Consider the following 15,694-nt stretch of genomic DNA (forward strand, 5'->3'; position numbering starts at 1 on the left):
GCACAGCATGACAAAGTAAAAAAGATCTTAGCATTTCTCTTCATGTTTAAATACTGAGCTCATATTGCTAATTACCCTTGTCCTTCCAATCTGTTACCTATTTAAGACCCACTCCTGCTCCTACTCACAGCCAATGGCAAAATGAGTCCTGAGCTGAGTGGAAGTGAGGAAACTTTCTAGGTAACAAGGTTTAGAAAAAGAAGTCCAATTTTGTTACATCACTGCCACTCAGTTTTATGCAATTTTTAATGTTTTGAATCAGTTAAATGTGAAAATCCTCTTAAAACAACCACCTGAAATCTCTTGAAATTACAAATCTGCTTGAAGAGACTTTTCTGATTTATTCCTCCAGTATCCAATAATAAAACTCCAACTATGCATGCCACCCTTGTCTATCAAGGTTGCTCAGTCAGGGGTGCAGTGCATGGTTGGTGCTAGAACATGATCTCCCACAGGAAGCAAATACTCCTGTCAGAGCCAAAGTCAGGGTATCATTTGGCTGAGGTGAGTTTTATGTCCTTTAAACATCATAGATCTTCAGTAAGTCTTTATGTAGTTATGCCACTTAAACAATGAACTTGACCATGACTTTGTCTTGAATGTATCTGCTAGATGAGCATGAGTGATTATTCATGTTGAAAGACAGCAATATCCCTAAAAAACCCTGAATTCACAAGTCAAATTTCTCCTTTTTTTTTGTATTACTGAGTGTCTGGGCTGTCCATAACCAAGCTGATGTGGTGTGGAACTGTAAGGAAATGTCTGTAACAAACCTTCCTTTCCTTTCTGGAGATCAGATCACTGCTCAACACAGTAAAGCTTGGAACAGAAAAACATTCCCTCACACTGGTGGCCAAAATCCTTGACACCTTCCTGACTGTGTCCTTAGCTTCAGATTCCTCTTAGATTAATTAATTCCTGCCAAACTAATTCTTCAAGGCAGCAGAAACTTGATGGCTGCTGAAGAAATGCTGTCTACTTGTGAATACCACACAGGGACTGCATTTTCTCAGGAAGCCTCCTGTAGAAACCCAATTTTTACTTGCTAGAATTAGTGCATTTATTTACTTTAATTATTTTTAATACCTTGCCTTTCTTCAAAAAATTCTCTTGAAGGCTGAGATAAACAGAAGTACTGCTCCTCAAGAAATGGTATTGCCCTTTTGGGTTCTGTTGTGCTTTAGGTGACTGGTGGCATTTGGCCACCATGTAATGGTGACATTGAACGTGGTGACATTGGTGTGTCTCTCTCTGCCAGGAGAAAAAGCTGCAGTGCCCTCTTTCTGTCCCTCCTGCCAAAGAATACATAAGATGCCTGTGATTTGGAATGTTGCCTTCCTGTGTAGAACATAAGCATAACCATTAATCAATTTAGCTTGTTGCACACAGGCTGATTCTGTTGTTCAAACCTTCCAGATCACCCTAAGGCAACTTCCCCTGATAGTCAGTAATTAACTGTGCTGCTGACATGCACTGCAAATATTATGATTGGCCACGTTGTTGAGAAATGTGTTTAACTAAGTGACACAACAGGTATCTTCATCAGGAACCACACAAAAAAAACCCCCCAAAACAACAAAAAACCCAAACACTTCTCAGAATATTTTATGACATATATAGAAGTTATGCTGTGTTCACAGCAGAATCTGTGCCTTGAAATGATGCACTGGTGTTCTTCATTTGCTTGGTTTGCTGAATTTCCATACTAATTTCCATACTATTTGTTCCATAATAATTTATTAATTTTTCAATATTATTTTTCCATATTAATTTTCATATTATGAAATTCCATATTCCTTCTGTGGACAAGATACCCAAAACTTCAGAGGCTGTGGTGACTTTATGTAAATAATGTAAAAAATGTAAATTTAAATGCCATCATGCATCTCACTGAATATCTGTAGATCATCTCTTAGCCATCTTTATTTTCCATCTCTCCTATTGCTTTTCTTCTCTCCTTTTCTGAGCTCAGACATCCTTTACTGGGTGGGGTTTGTAGGTTTAGTGCCTTGGGTTCCTGGGCAGTGAGTGATAATCCAAATCCAGGCAATCATGCTCTCTCAAGCTGTAATCAAAGCATGCTGAGCACTTGGATTGCCAGGTGCAAAAACCTTTATCCCCTCTCAAGAGGAATAATAGAGTTATATTAAAAAAAATATAACAAGTTAATGCTACATGAAAATCATGTCATGTTTTCTGTGTTAGACCTGTGACTAAACCTGTGACTCTGTGACATAACAAGTCCCTGACTGCACAAACTCCTGAGTGAATCTCTGGGCACTTTCCACGTGCTTTTGTGCTGGGTTTTCTGCAGAGGAGCAGAAGCAGGGAAAAAAAGAAAATCTGTGGTTTGTGTGGTGTGTCTGAGAAACTTTGAACCAGAAAAACCTCAAATTTCAGATGAAAATATCTCATGTTTAGACAAGTGTTGATACACTCTAGCAATGTGTTGTAGACTGCCTGGAATTAACCCTTCCAAAAAAACTGTAGGCTCACAATAAATGACAAAAAACTGACAGGAATCTAGACAACTGATGAGGATTTTGTACTGTCATGGCATCAGAAAACAGAAATGAGACCTCTGGAAATGGAATTAGGATTTGTTGACAGCCTTTTTTTCAGGTGAATGGTCTGCACAGAGCATTACCTAAAATCTTGTGCTGCATCCCAACAACCCCTCACAGCAGTACCTGTTTTCAGCATTGAATCCTTCAGGTTCCTTTAGATTGTTCAAGTGGGAACAGAGCTCTGTGATAGAAGCATTTTCACACATGCAAACATTTTGATATGCTGCCAGTGCAATTTTTACTATCAAAAACTACCAAATACATCTTTGCCATAAAGAGACCTAAAGTTTTTCCCATGAGAAGCTGCCATTGCTATTCCATTTTTCTGATGCCAGAATCTGTTTCCTAATGTAATAAACCCCAAATTGGACCTTCCACAGTGCCTTTGGATGCAGTAATTCTTCTGACAGGAGAAATGGTGCATCTTCCCTGGATAAATGGGATATTCCAGACTTCTTGTAGGGTTTATGCAGCACAGCAGTCCTGGGGTTGCCTGGCCCATGGGCAGGGCTTACCTTTGGGTTAGGAACCTTACTGGCATGAGCTCATATTTCTGCAGAAATCCAATAGCCTGATTTGGCTTGTAATAGGCTGATTATCAGTGACCAGCCTCCTCTCTCCTCAAATATTCAATGTCCATCTGGCAAGCTGAGCTCTGAGTTTGGTCCTGACTCTAGTGAGTGCATAGTAGAATGTTTTGGGTTTTTTTAATTGAAGAATTAGATATCTGCCTAAGTGATGAACTGTTCTGTTGGTTCTCTCTAACAAGCTTGATATTTATACTCAGCCACCCTTAGTCTGTTACATCTGTGATACATATATATAACAGCTCCAAGAGTGAACATGTTTAAATGTCCATTTCTTTCGTTCTTTCCTTCAAGTTAAATCTTGCTTGTGTCCTCCTTGTGCTGCTTTGAAAGTGCAGGCACTGTGTCAGGTGTTAAAAGGAAATGGCCTGGTATAATCACTTCAATCACTGCCTTGCATGCCTTTGTATACTATGGATTATTTTATATTTCATCACCTCCTTACCATTAGAAACCAAATATTTCTGAACTTTCACAATAGCTGAGGAAAACAATTACAGACAAGCACTTTTAGATATCCCAAATAATAAGACAAATTAATATCACTTTTTTTTGGTTAAAGTACTTCTCTGTCACTGTGATTTTAATACAATAAAACTTGGATTTTTCCCCAGCTTTTTTCATCAAAGTATTTTTAGCAGCATCTGTCAAATACATACCTGGAGGGTGAGTCTTTTGTTCCCACCAGAGTAACTCTCCTGTGTTAAAATAAATCTTTCCATGAAACACTTTCTTTTGGCATTTCTGGATAAGTCTCTCTGCCATTGTCTCAGCTGCCAGCTGAAGCTCCTTCTGTGTTTTTGATTGACTTTTCTCTCCAAATGCATCCCTCAGAGAGCTCTGAGGTGACTCCTCTGTTTCATTGCCCTCCTTTCACTTTGCCCAATTTCAAAGTTAACCCCCTGACCCCAGGCACAAATTGCCAGAGCAAGGACATCATTAAACCCATCATTTCTGGGTGGATGTGTGGTGAACATCCAGAATCACAGCACCCAAAGAGTGCCTTGGATGTGAGCAGCACTTCCTCACACATTGCTGCAGTTTCAGGCAATTTTGGGAAGCTTTGTGGCCCAGCTGCCACGTGCCAGAGGGTGTCCCACAATGGCACTGCTCGAGGGAAAGCACATGCTTATGTATTTCTAATGGGTTTAATTATCATCCTCATTTCTTTTCTATATCAGTAATTAGAGTTTCAAACTCCAACACATTCCAAATCACATCCTTGTTAGTAGTTTTCTTCAAATTAAGTGACGTGTTCAGTCTTGCGTCTTATAAGTTATTATTTTTCTACCATCTGTCAATATTAGTGGTATGGAATAACACCCAGAAGATGTAAAGGAATATGAGGCATAATCTAAGGAAAAGCATTGATCAACATCTCTTTTAAAAGATGTGGCTTTTGTCACCAGAAATCACAAGGAATACTTGCATAACAAGGTGCCAGCAGTGTGAAAGGAGCAGTTAAAAATAAAGCATTGCAATGTATTAAAAAATAACAAACACAAAGTACCCTGTTATCTGGCACTTGTGTGTCAGGATCTGCCATCCACAGGCACACATCATGTTTCTCCAGGAGTGTTCATGGTGGGAAAAATGTATTATAAATATCATACTATCAATCTTATTCTCAGCATGGCATTTAAACTGGAGTTCTTAAATAGCAAAGTTCAACATTTTTATAACCTGTGCATGCCAGAAGAACCTCAGTTTATTGATTTTTTTAATGAATAATAGAGTTAATAATGAAATCACTAATACAAAATTATTGAAATATTTCTTTTGTAGCGTGGTTGAAAGATTTTGGTCAATAAGTTTCTTTTTTGCTTCTATTAGAAATTTTAAGTTAAATAAATTAAAACAAAATATAAAAATGTGATTTTGCTGAGTAGGAAGGTCTAAATATTACCAAAACAAATCATGTGGCAGTTAAGGTAATGGAGTTCTATGAAACATTGTAATTCTGTGAATTAAGATTTTTTTAATTTAGCTTTTTTTTTTCCTAAAAATGCTTAATTATATTTTGGAATCACACTTGCCTCTCTCAGCTAAAAACAAAATGTGATTTACAGGCCTGAAGTAACACAGTCTACTGATGGCCTGCAAGTTATCCTAAACTGCTGAGCCCCCTTTGAAGAATTAGGTGTCTGGTGTGCCTTGTTCTGCTGCTGGAAAATGTGTCAGGATCACAGTGGGGCTGGGAGGGGACCTGGGGACACTGTGCTGCCACACTCCCTCACTGTGGCAGCAGGCAGGGACACCGTGGAAAGGACAGGACTGATTCAAGCTTCCACTCCATTAATATGCAAAAAGGGATGTTCAGCCAGTGCAAACAGCTTTGCTGGAGCGAGTGGTTGTGCATTGGGTGGCAAGTGGCAAGCCCCTGAAATAATTCATGCAGTTCCTTATTTATTGTACTCAGGTTCCTTTACCCTTGGTCCTTTGACAATTCACCTGCCTGAAACTGCTTTGGATCAGAAAACATGCTAGATCATCCTTTGTGAAAAAAGTAATCCATTTTCTTATTTGCATATCTGACAATTCCAAGATGTAATGTCATCCTGTGAAGTAGGACTGTGCCTGAGACCTGAAGGAGAGGAGCCCTTTCTCAGTGACAAGTGATGAGCTATGTGAGGGGGAAATCAGTGTTATACATCTTTAGATTATTCTCAAATTCTAGAAGACTTGGTAGAATTCCAAGGTAATGATAATATTCCCAAGGGACCCAAATACATTCCAGTAGTGCTCAGAGGTTCTGTCTTGCCAGGCAGTGAGTGAATTCCCATTTTCACTGTATGATTTTACATTGCAGTTGAAGTGCTATATCTGATTCCTGTCTACTATCCCTAGCAAGGCTACACTTTTCCCTGGTACTGCAGTGTTAGTCCCACCTAGCTGAGAATGCTGGTGCCAATATTCTCAGTGTCTTTCTGCTGATAACTTTCTGCTTCCTTTCCCCCTTCTTTCTTTACTATAATCACTATCAGCTGTGTTCTGCTAGTCCCTCAAGTTCTGTTTTTCCTTGATGTTGACTATCAGTTGAGTGAGATTTGAAACAACTTCCCTGGCAGGGATGGCTGTGGTGTTGTTTTCTGAAGTGATTGCATTAATGTAGAAGGGAAGCCAGCATTTTTCCACTCCAATCCTTTGTCCTTCACTGACACCTGCTTCTGCTGTCTTTCCCAGCTTTCTTCTTGCATGCAGATCACTGCTCTTTCCAGAACTCCTTTCTGATTAGAACCAGGTGAAGAGTCAGTGCAGTTCCTCTGCAAACACTTTTCATCCCTGTCTGGGTGATTAAAGCTTCTTACAATGGTTATGTGCTTTTCACCACTTCAGCAGGCTAAAGAGGTGACTCCTTCTTGGTGCACACAGCTGAAACAGAGAACTAGGATCAACTCTTCAGAGGCTAACTCAGCTGCCAGCTCCTCCACCCTGTGACCCTTCTGTCTGTTCTGTCCACCTGAATCCTTATTCACTCCTCTCCTGTATTCAGGATGCAGGACTCCAGACAGATTCCCTCTCTCCTCGCCCTAAGCCAGAGGTGATCCATCAAGTCTTCACTGGACTGGACAGGCCAAGCTGATGGATGAACCAGCAAGGAGGGGGCCATCTGGTAAGCTGATTGTCCTCTTGCAGGCATCTCCAGCTCCTCTTCAGCCCTGCTGTGCTCCCCAGCACGTCTGTACTTTTTACAGTTTTGCACTGGCAAAGTGTTTCCTAGGAGCTTCTGCTCCAAATGCTGTTTAACCTTTCCTTTCTGGTTCACTTTAGCTCTGTGGTGACAGCTTCTTTCCAAGCCTCCCAAATGCAAACTTTCAGACAGCTATAGAGGAGTTGTATATGCTCATTGGAAAATCAGACTGATTCCCACAGCATCCCATCCTTTCAGAGACTGCCTTTTTTTGGTCATTTGAATCAACCACAATTACAGAGTTATTGCAGAGCATTAGTGCAAACATGACCCAGCCCCAAACAGCTTCCAATGGGGGTGGTGAGACCCAGCTAATCCCAAATACATGCAGCCTGCCATTATGCATACATGACTAAAGAGAATTTTACTTCACTCGTTCTTAATTTATTATTTGTGCTGCTAGCAACAGAATGTTGCCAAGACGTCAATTATGTTTCATTTGATAAATCAAACTAATTGAGAACCAGATGCAATCTGAGTGAAAAAGATCTGAGGTCAGTGTTGTGCACCATATGCACGACAGTGCTTACTCATGATGAGGGAATGGATTGGACAGCTGTGAATTTTCCTGCTGTAGGACTTTCATCAAGCTCAGTAGTGTAACGTCCTTAGCTCTCTTTTCCAGTTTATTGCATTAATTTCATAATAAATCTAACGAAGAGTGAGTAAGGGATAAAAGGTTGTGAAAACAAAACAAGAGAGCAAAAGAATTTGGTCAGTAAGTTAACTTGAAAATGTCTGGTTCAGTAATAACATGGAACATGGATGAAAGAAATAGCAGAGAAGAACAAATTGAATCTTCAGTGTGACTTAATTTCAGACACTTAATGGGAAAATAGACATTAAATCAAGGTCTCAAGACTGAGCTGCTTAGCAGGCAGAGGGGTGGTGGTGTTCTTACTGAGTGCACAAGTTCTGCACTAACAGCAGTAGGATCTGCAGTACCAGCTCCTTGGAATCCATTAATGGGCAGGGCCTGAGCCCAGGAGCTGCCCCTGCCCAGGAGGCAGAACTGCTGCCCTGGGCAGTGCCAGCCCTGAGCAGATGGTGCACAGAGGCTCTGCAGGCTCTCCCTGGGGACACTGCAGAGCCACAGGGACACACTGCTGTGCCCTGGGCTCTGGGATGGCCCTGCTGGAGCAGGGAGGTGCCACCAGAGCAGCCCCCTCAGCCTCTCCCACCCTGGGACTGTGTGAAACATTGCTCCACCAGCCTTGAATCAAAGGTTCCCTAAGTGCTCTAACATAACTCCTCAAAAACTCACAGCACCCATGATTATGATATTCTAGGACTTTAGAAGTAGTTCATAGTAGTATTTATAGCTAAGTTAATATATTATATTTGGAGATAAATTTCCAGATTTTTAATCAGCTACCTTCTGAAAGAGTTAAGAGATTTCTAAGCACCACTTCTGGCATGATGGGTACATCTGATTCCTCTAAGTTTTCTGCAAAAAAAAAATTCCTGTGGTGGAAATGTTCATGGACATTTTGCACTGACTGTGTTTGATTTCCTGGAAATGGGTTTAATTCTGAGTAGGAGGAATGATGTCCTGAGGCCAAAGGTTCTGTGGTAGAACCTCTGCCCCATCACCACCTCAGTATATTGCCCAGCAGAGTCATACTGCATCCAAGAAGTTCTTCTGTGTTCCCCTCATGGTTAGCTTTTGTTTTGGTTTGACTATTTGGATTTTATCCCTAAGTACCTGGTTGTTAAATATGGCCCAAGAATGAATTTGAATTAATTCCTTCCTGCCTCCCTCCCTCCCTCCCTTCTTCCTTTTTTCTTTTTCCCTTCTCTCCCTCCCTCTCTGTAAATTTATTGGTTGCTCTCATTATGGAATATCTCTTTGTTTTATCGTATCCTAAATGCAGACTCTTGAGGAGGAATTAATTTAGTAGTTGCTCTAATTGCACTTTTGTCAATTAATGAGAAACTAGATAGGAGTCTCATTTTAAACTTTCAGTTGCAGTAAAGATTAAAAGACCACCAACACTGTTCTACTAAAGGAAGAATAAAGAGGCTAAAAGTGAAAAAAATCTAATCAGGAATCGTCACCTATTAACTGTTAATTTTTCCTTTGATTAAGAAAAATCTCCTTTTGCCATTATATCAGACATTTGCACGTGGGTGCTCCATTAAAAATAGAAGGTGTTGATTTTTCACACTTAGCCTTAAGGCTTATCTGATTAATTATTACACAACTGACTTTATAATGTGAGTTTAAAAGGCTCAGAGCATGTTCTAATTTGTATCTTGTTTTGAACCAACCCAACAAGTGTTTTGCACAAGGAAGGGGTTACTGTTGGAATCATGGCCATTGTTCCTGCAGGGTGACCACGACATTGATTATTAGGTGAATTCTGTGTCTCTGCATTTTCCTGAACCTCTCTGGGGTGCTCAAATAAGTTTATATTTTATATTTTACATACCTTTTTATCTCCTCCTTACTCATTTTGAGGAGGTGACTGTATGACACACTGAAGGAAACAGGAGATTTTTGAATGATTTTTTTATTATTGCTTCCAACATCAGCCTTTAGAGAATAAGAGAGAGAACTTTTTTGGGGAGTTGGTTTTGTACCACTTAGGTTATTTTCCCATCAACTCCTGATTTTGTAATTTTTATGGGTGATCTTGTTGTAAAATATGTCACTTTGTTGGTCTTTATTTAATTCTGTTTAATTGGGACATACTTTATTTGGCAAGCAGCCAGTAATTAGCAACATATTTATGTAATTATTAGCATGTAATATTTATATAATAAATCTGCCTAGAAGGCAATGCATTCAGAGGGCAGGGAAGAGGTAGAATACATGATTTGACTGAACAGAGAGATCTTACACACTGAGCCAAACACAGCAAAGAAATGAAATGCATCGGTTGACCTGTCTAGTCTGGGGAGAGAGTTTGCATATCCTAAAATGATAGGATGTGCACACTTGGTAATCAGCACTGATTAGAGAGGGAGTGAAGATGGGCCCCTGTTTGAAGTGAGATAATAAGGCAGCTTGTTAGGAAGAGATAAATAGAACTTGAAGAAAAGGACCAGATGTCTGCTTGATGGCACTGAAGAGGAAGAGCTCGTGGGGTCCTCCAAAGGTAACTGATGGATGCGGGGCCGACTGCGGGAATCAGGGAAGCAGTGGGAGCTCTCTGCCCGTGTTCAGAGAGCAAAGGCTGAGCCCCCAGCCTGGCCTGACTAACCCTGGGCTCAGACTAGCAAACTCCACTCTGGCTGTAGGCTAAGGACTGTGTTCTACAGGAACACAGAGGTAGGATTGGGGTTTTTTAAAATCTGATTCTTAAGAGCTAAATCAGGAATGAGGTCCTCGTGGTGGAGTTTTGAGTAGAGTTTGGGGCACCTTAAGAGGAGCACCAACAGTAATCTCTGAATGCTCATGAAAGCTTTCAGCTCTAAGAATACTGGAGTGTTTGAACATGAACACTGAATTTTTTCTTCTCTTCAATGACATAACAATTTCACATCGCTTTCGCAAACACAGGTAAAACCTTCTGGCTTTGTTTGTGCTGTGTTATGAAACTCATTCAGTCTAACCTAAAACAGAACTAAAATAGAGCTTGTTGGAAACAATACAAAATAAAACTATTCATGTAGGCTTTTCCAACTTGTTGCTCCCTAACCTTGCTTAGCTGGGTCCTGTCACTTTCTATAACCTTTTCATCCATTACCTGTGACCCTCCTGTAAACTATGCTCTGCTCCCCCCACAAAGATTAAGACCTTGTGATCTCAGAGCACTCTACAGGAGTGATGGATTTTTGATTGAGGAATTGTTCTGGCGTTTGGAATATTTCTGTTTAGCTTGGCTATGGCTTTCCTCTATGAATTTGGATAAAACATTTAATCACTGTGCTGCTGCTCTGCTGTGCAAACACTGCAGAGCTGTGAGCAGTGGGGCTGGTAAAGGCTGAGACTTTCAGGAGTGCTCTAAGGGAGGGGTATTTTGGATTCTTCTGGAAGTCCCAGACAGGAAACGTGAGGAATTGTCAGGGGAGGAGATTGTGGAGCCCAGTCTGATGGCAGCTGGCAGCTTTGATAAGAGCTGCAATGCTGAATACAATGGGAGGTAGTTTAGACTCAGTTCTACCCTGACATCTCCTTCTGTATCATCTTTATCTGATCCACATTGTTATGGCTTCTTTGTACTAATATTTCCTATTTTTAAATAAGAAAAACAGATATAACAAAACAACTTTTTCTTGTTTTGTGCCTTTTTTGTGCTAACAGGCAAGATCAAAAGATGTAGTTGCTGAAAACTTTATAGAGTTCTAATACAGTCTGTCTAGCAGAACCACTTGCTTCAAAAATTCATATACAAACCATAGCTTTTTCTAAGATAAAATTATTTTTCATAATTATTTTTTCCTGGTAAGGAAACATAACTTTCTCAAAGTATCTACTGGTTTTATTTCTGATCACCTTTATAATTATGTTTTTTAATATGTTTTTTAAACTTTATATGTTTTTTCTTGATGATCACAGAGGTTTTTTTGGTATAATGAGATGCATTTTCCTCTGCCAGTAGAATCCCCATCTCTTCCAATATTTTTATGTGATCATGCTTTGTATTTTTACTGCAGCTTCTACCTAAATACTTCACTTGTACTTTATCAGACTCTTCACAACAAATTAGAAGACAACAAGGAACATTTGCAAGGTGTTCTCTTGGCTTACAGAGTCTTTATTTATACCTCATAACTTCTCTTCATGGGATGAAGAGAAACACTGAATAAGATGTTTTTTCTTTTGTCACTGTTATATTTCAATTGTGAATAAAAATGTTTTACTATTTTTAGGACTCCCATCCTTAGAGATATTCGGAAGCTACTTGGACAGTGTCCTGGGGTTTGGGGAGCTGTGGTGAGCCAGGTTGGACCAGGTGATCTCTGGAAGTCCCTTCCAACCTCACTCATCCTTTGATTCCATGAGAACTCTAAACAACTTCTGAACTGGGGCTGTAGTTTCATATATTCATAATATATAACATATATATTCATAACATTCACCCATATTAGCACTGGCTTTGTAACATCTCTGTGGTGAGGCAGAATTCAAGTGCTGACATCTTTCCCTGCCTGCTTCTTTCCAAGTGCTGTGTTGTGTCCCACCATGTACAGAGCAAAGGCAGGGGTTTGCAGTGTGTCCAGGTCTTGGAATCTAAATTCAGATGTGTGTGTGCTCCTGCTGTGATTCTCCATGATCCATCTGTGCATCCCAGTATGGAACTTGTGGCTATTCCAGGTTATTTCTATGTAATGGTTGCATGTTGTCCAGAAACATTCCAAAGAGTATCTGGGTTGTTTCATTTGAAATTTTTTTCAAACTATTCCACTCTATGGATGGGTAATTGATTTTCTTTCACTCACTGCAATTCCTTCTCTGGATACCTTTTGCTCTTCCCTGCATTTCAAAAGGCCATGAGTTTTCCCCATGGGAATCACATCCTCTGTTAGAGGTGTGCATGTAATAAGGCATGTGTGAATCCTTTGGGTGTGAGACAGAAGCCTGAATTACTGCCATTAATGGTCTGATGATAACAAATTGTTATTGTTATATGTAATCTGCATATCAGAATGTCTTCCCAAAGTCATTATCATGCTGCCTGTGTGCCCAGGGGCAATGTTACACCATAACATTTCAGTCTTTCAAATTACAAAAAGCTAATATAACTCTTGATGACATTTACAAAAATGTATAATGGCACTCCTTTCAGGGCTCTCACAGAAATTGTTCTCAGGGAACTTCAAGGGAGTTCTGCTGTATAAGAACTGCAGGATCTGGCACTTTTTACTACCAAAGCCATATTTTTTTCTTCAGTGGCACCAGCTCAAGAAAATGTTAAGTCAGAATTGTTTTTAATTTATTTTCTGACTTAGAATGCCCTGACCAACGTAAGCTGTATTTAACTTTCAATGCTCTTTGGCAGAGAGTCCACATTCTAAATTTCTTTTCATAGGAAGTTGTTATGTCAGTTATAAACCTCTGAAAATTGGCATTTTGTAATGGAAGTGCTGACAAGACCTTTATTACACCAGTACAAAAAGGCAGCATTCCAATAAATGCTGGTTGCTGTTTTTATAGTCTGCTGGTTGCTTTCTGCTGCTGTATTTCAAAGTGGACATTATGTAAAAAGTAAGTGGCATAACAGAAATACACTGGTAGGGCTGGAATTTGGCTTTTACTGTTGCAACAAAACTTCAATATGGTTGATAGGTCTGATTACAGATTTAGTTTTTAAGGGCTGGTGTATGATTTACTGGTAAATTGCTTTAAATCCCTACCAAGCCCCTGTGTACATTCAGCACAGAACTGGAATGGAAAAGGTGATAATCATGGCAAGGAGAAGTGGATGTTAAATTACTTAAATGGCAAGAAAACATCACATCTAAGACCCAAAAGGTTGCTACTTAAGTTTTATGTTTTTTATTGTGGTATTGAGAGAGATTGTGGAAAGAAAGATTCACTTCAAACATCCATGATTGTTTTTATAGTCCCCAGGTCTGTGAACTTTTCCAGACCTGGAAGTCACTGATTTAAGAACTGGAGGATGTGTTGAAGTGAGGAAGGTGAAGAACATGGCTGGGAATTCTTGGAACTTTTCCATCACCTACCAAAATCACTCTGAGTTTCACTGAACCTGGCGGAGGCTTAGCTCTACACAGAAGAGAAGAGCAGTCAATCTAATGTTTAAAGCTGTACCTGTCACTGTGGCCTGAGGGGCTCAGATCCCTGTCTGCCACCAACTTCTCCTCCCATACTGTATTTGTTAAGCAGGTGTTCATAGAAAGATTGAGAATCCATTATCCCTCCAAAGAAAAGCAGATGGCACAGCCTTGGGATATCCTGGCCTTTTTATTTATCCTTGCAGCATTTTTGTTGGAATCTGGTAATATAGTACTGGAAAGTTCTTGGTTCAAATGCAAAATATAGGCTGCATTATTTTATCCAACTGCTGTAAAACACCATATCACTTTCTGAAACTTTTTGGTTAAAATAACAACAGAATAAAATTAACTAGAATATGTAGATTTCAAAAATGATCCATCAGTCTATGCAAATTGCTGTGTTAATAATGTATTTTTAATGCTGAGCACATTTGACAGCCATTTCATCTCTTTTTCTAAACCAGAGCTTGGCAACCTGCATTAATTCTTACACTTTACAGTTGTACCATTCAATGCACGTGCCACGCAGTGATGGGATCTGAATGGAGCAAAGCATGTCAGAGCAGTGGCATTACTGGTAAACAGCCTTGGGACTGGCTGCTGGCATACAGGAGAGAAACAGGAGGGCAAAACCAGCTCTGGTGTAGCTCATCTCACACCCTCACTAGCCTGGGCTTGCTTCCCATTATGGCAGTGCCAAGCCCAAGTGGCAGCAGGGTGTTAGGAAAAGTAATCCACAAACACCAGAGGTTTATGTCCAAAAAGGAGACAGAGGAGTCCTTTCTGACTTTATTTGCATAAAGGGAGAGGCCATGGGGCATTCCCCTGGGGTATCTCAAATTTTTGGAGGACGCAGCCTCCCTCTTTATCCCAATTTCCCAGCCACATTTCCCTTCTCTTTCCCCCTGGGCTGAGGTGCTTGAGAGGTTCAGACTTCCCAATACACCCGATACCAAAGATTTACCCCTAAGGTATAACCCTCCCTTTTAATTCTTAATTCTTATGGAATTTAGGGGGTTTTCTTCCCCATTGCTTCTTTCATCTCTTAATGTCCAATTTCATTTATCAGCAAACCTAAAGTTTATTTGTAAAAGCAAATATCTTTTTCCATTCATCAATCAGTGGAATCCTTCCCATTGCTTCTTTTATCTCCCAGTGCTATTTTATCCACTAGCAGACCCACAGCTTGTTTGGAAAGACAAATCTGCCATTCCTCTCAAGGGGTTTGGAAGAGATGAACAGACAAAACAGAGTGAGTGAGGTTCAGTCAGATGTGCTGGGTGCAGTTCAGACAAGGTGGAGCTTAAACAGACCCAGAACCCAAAATTTCCTGCTTTGACTTGCTCTATGTGTCTGTAAATTGAAAAGAGAGAGAGGTACCATGTCCTAATTATTTCTCTACTCCACCAACAATAAAACTGGTATTATTTCAGACTCGATGTGTTCTACATCATTATTTCCTCAGCAGGGATTTTCTCTCCTTTCTTCAATGAGTTAAAAAACCAAGGTACAAAATACAGGAGTTGCTGCTAGACTGCAAGGGACCATATAGTTATGTTTGATTATAGCTCTGCTGGCCTAAAGGTCAAAGGAAAGTTTTAGAATACTTAAGAGACAATTATCTAAAGTTCAGACTTTTCCAAAGGAATAGAACTAGAAATTATACAGACTATTATCTAAAGTTCACATTTTCAAAGGAAAAAGGTAGGAGGAAATGCTTATTCATCATCACTTTGCTGTTAATTTGTCTGGCTTTCTTTTTTTTCCTTCTGTCAAGAATTTATTTACTACAAGTTCTGTATTACACAGTAGCACTAACATAATTATTCCCCTTTCCAAGAAATTTTAACATATGAGAATGATGTATACACGATTAAATATTACTTTGCTCATGAATCAAAATTCCCAGCGGTACTTTTTATTTCTGCAAAGGACTACATGGAAATGTGTTTAGGTTTTTTTATCCATTAGTTGATTCAGCTGCTCAATTCTGGCATAAACTGTTATTATTTAAGCCAACTGGTAAAGAGGAGAAAATAATCAAAGCTATAAAATATATGACATTTTCCAATTATTCTTCTACCAAAACATTTTCTCACACTAAATACTTTTTCTTTCCCTGTGTTCTTATTGGTTTTTCAAGGGATTGCAGAAACTTCAGG

General features: G+C 39.7%; 1 protein-coding gene across 6 annotated transcripts in view; it reads left to right on the forward strand.

Annotated features, from left to right (window-relative positions):
• CDH8 (cadherin 8) overlaps nucleotides 1-15,694 on the forward strand; it is a 160,073-nt gene that overhangs the window by 132,405 nt on the left and 11,974 nt on the right. For 2 of the 6 annotated variants that reach the window (XR_009487930.1, XM_059856984.1), the window contains one exon: nucleotides 6,648-6,767. The exons of the other annotated variants lie outside the window; for them this stretch is intronic. Coding sequence is in view for 1 of the 2 variants with exons in the window: in XM_059856984.1 (XP_059712967.1) it covers nucleotides 6,737-6,767 (31 nt within the window). In the remaining variant the exon portion in view is untranslated. The remainder of the gene's footprint in view (nucleotides 1-6,647; nucleotides 6,768-15,694) is intronic. 6 annotated transcript variants of the gene reach the window in all.

Source organism: Haemorhous mexicanus, chromosome 12, assembly GCF_027477595.1.
Source record: "Haemorhous mexicanus isolate bHaeMex1 chromosome 12, bHaeMex1.pri, whole genome shotgun sequence".
Lineage (NCBI taxonomy): Eukaryota > Metazoa > Chordata > Aves > Passeriformes > Fringillidae > Haemorhous > Haemorhous mexicanus.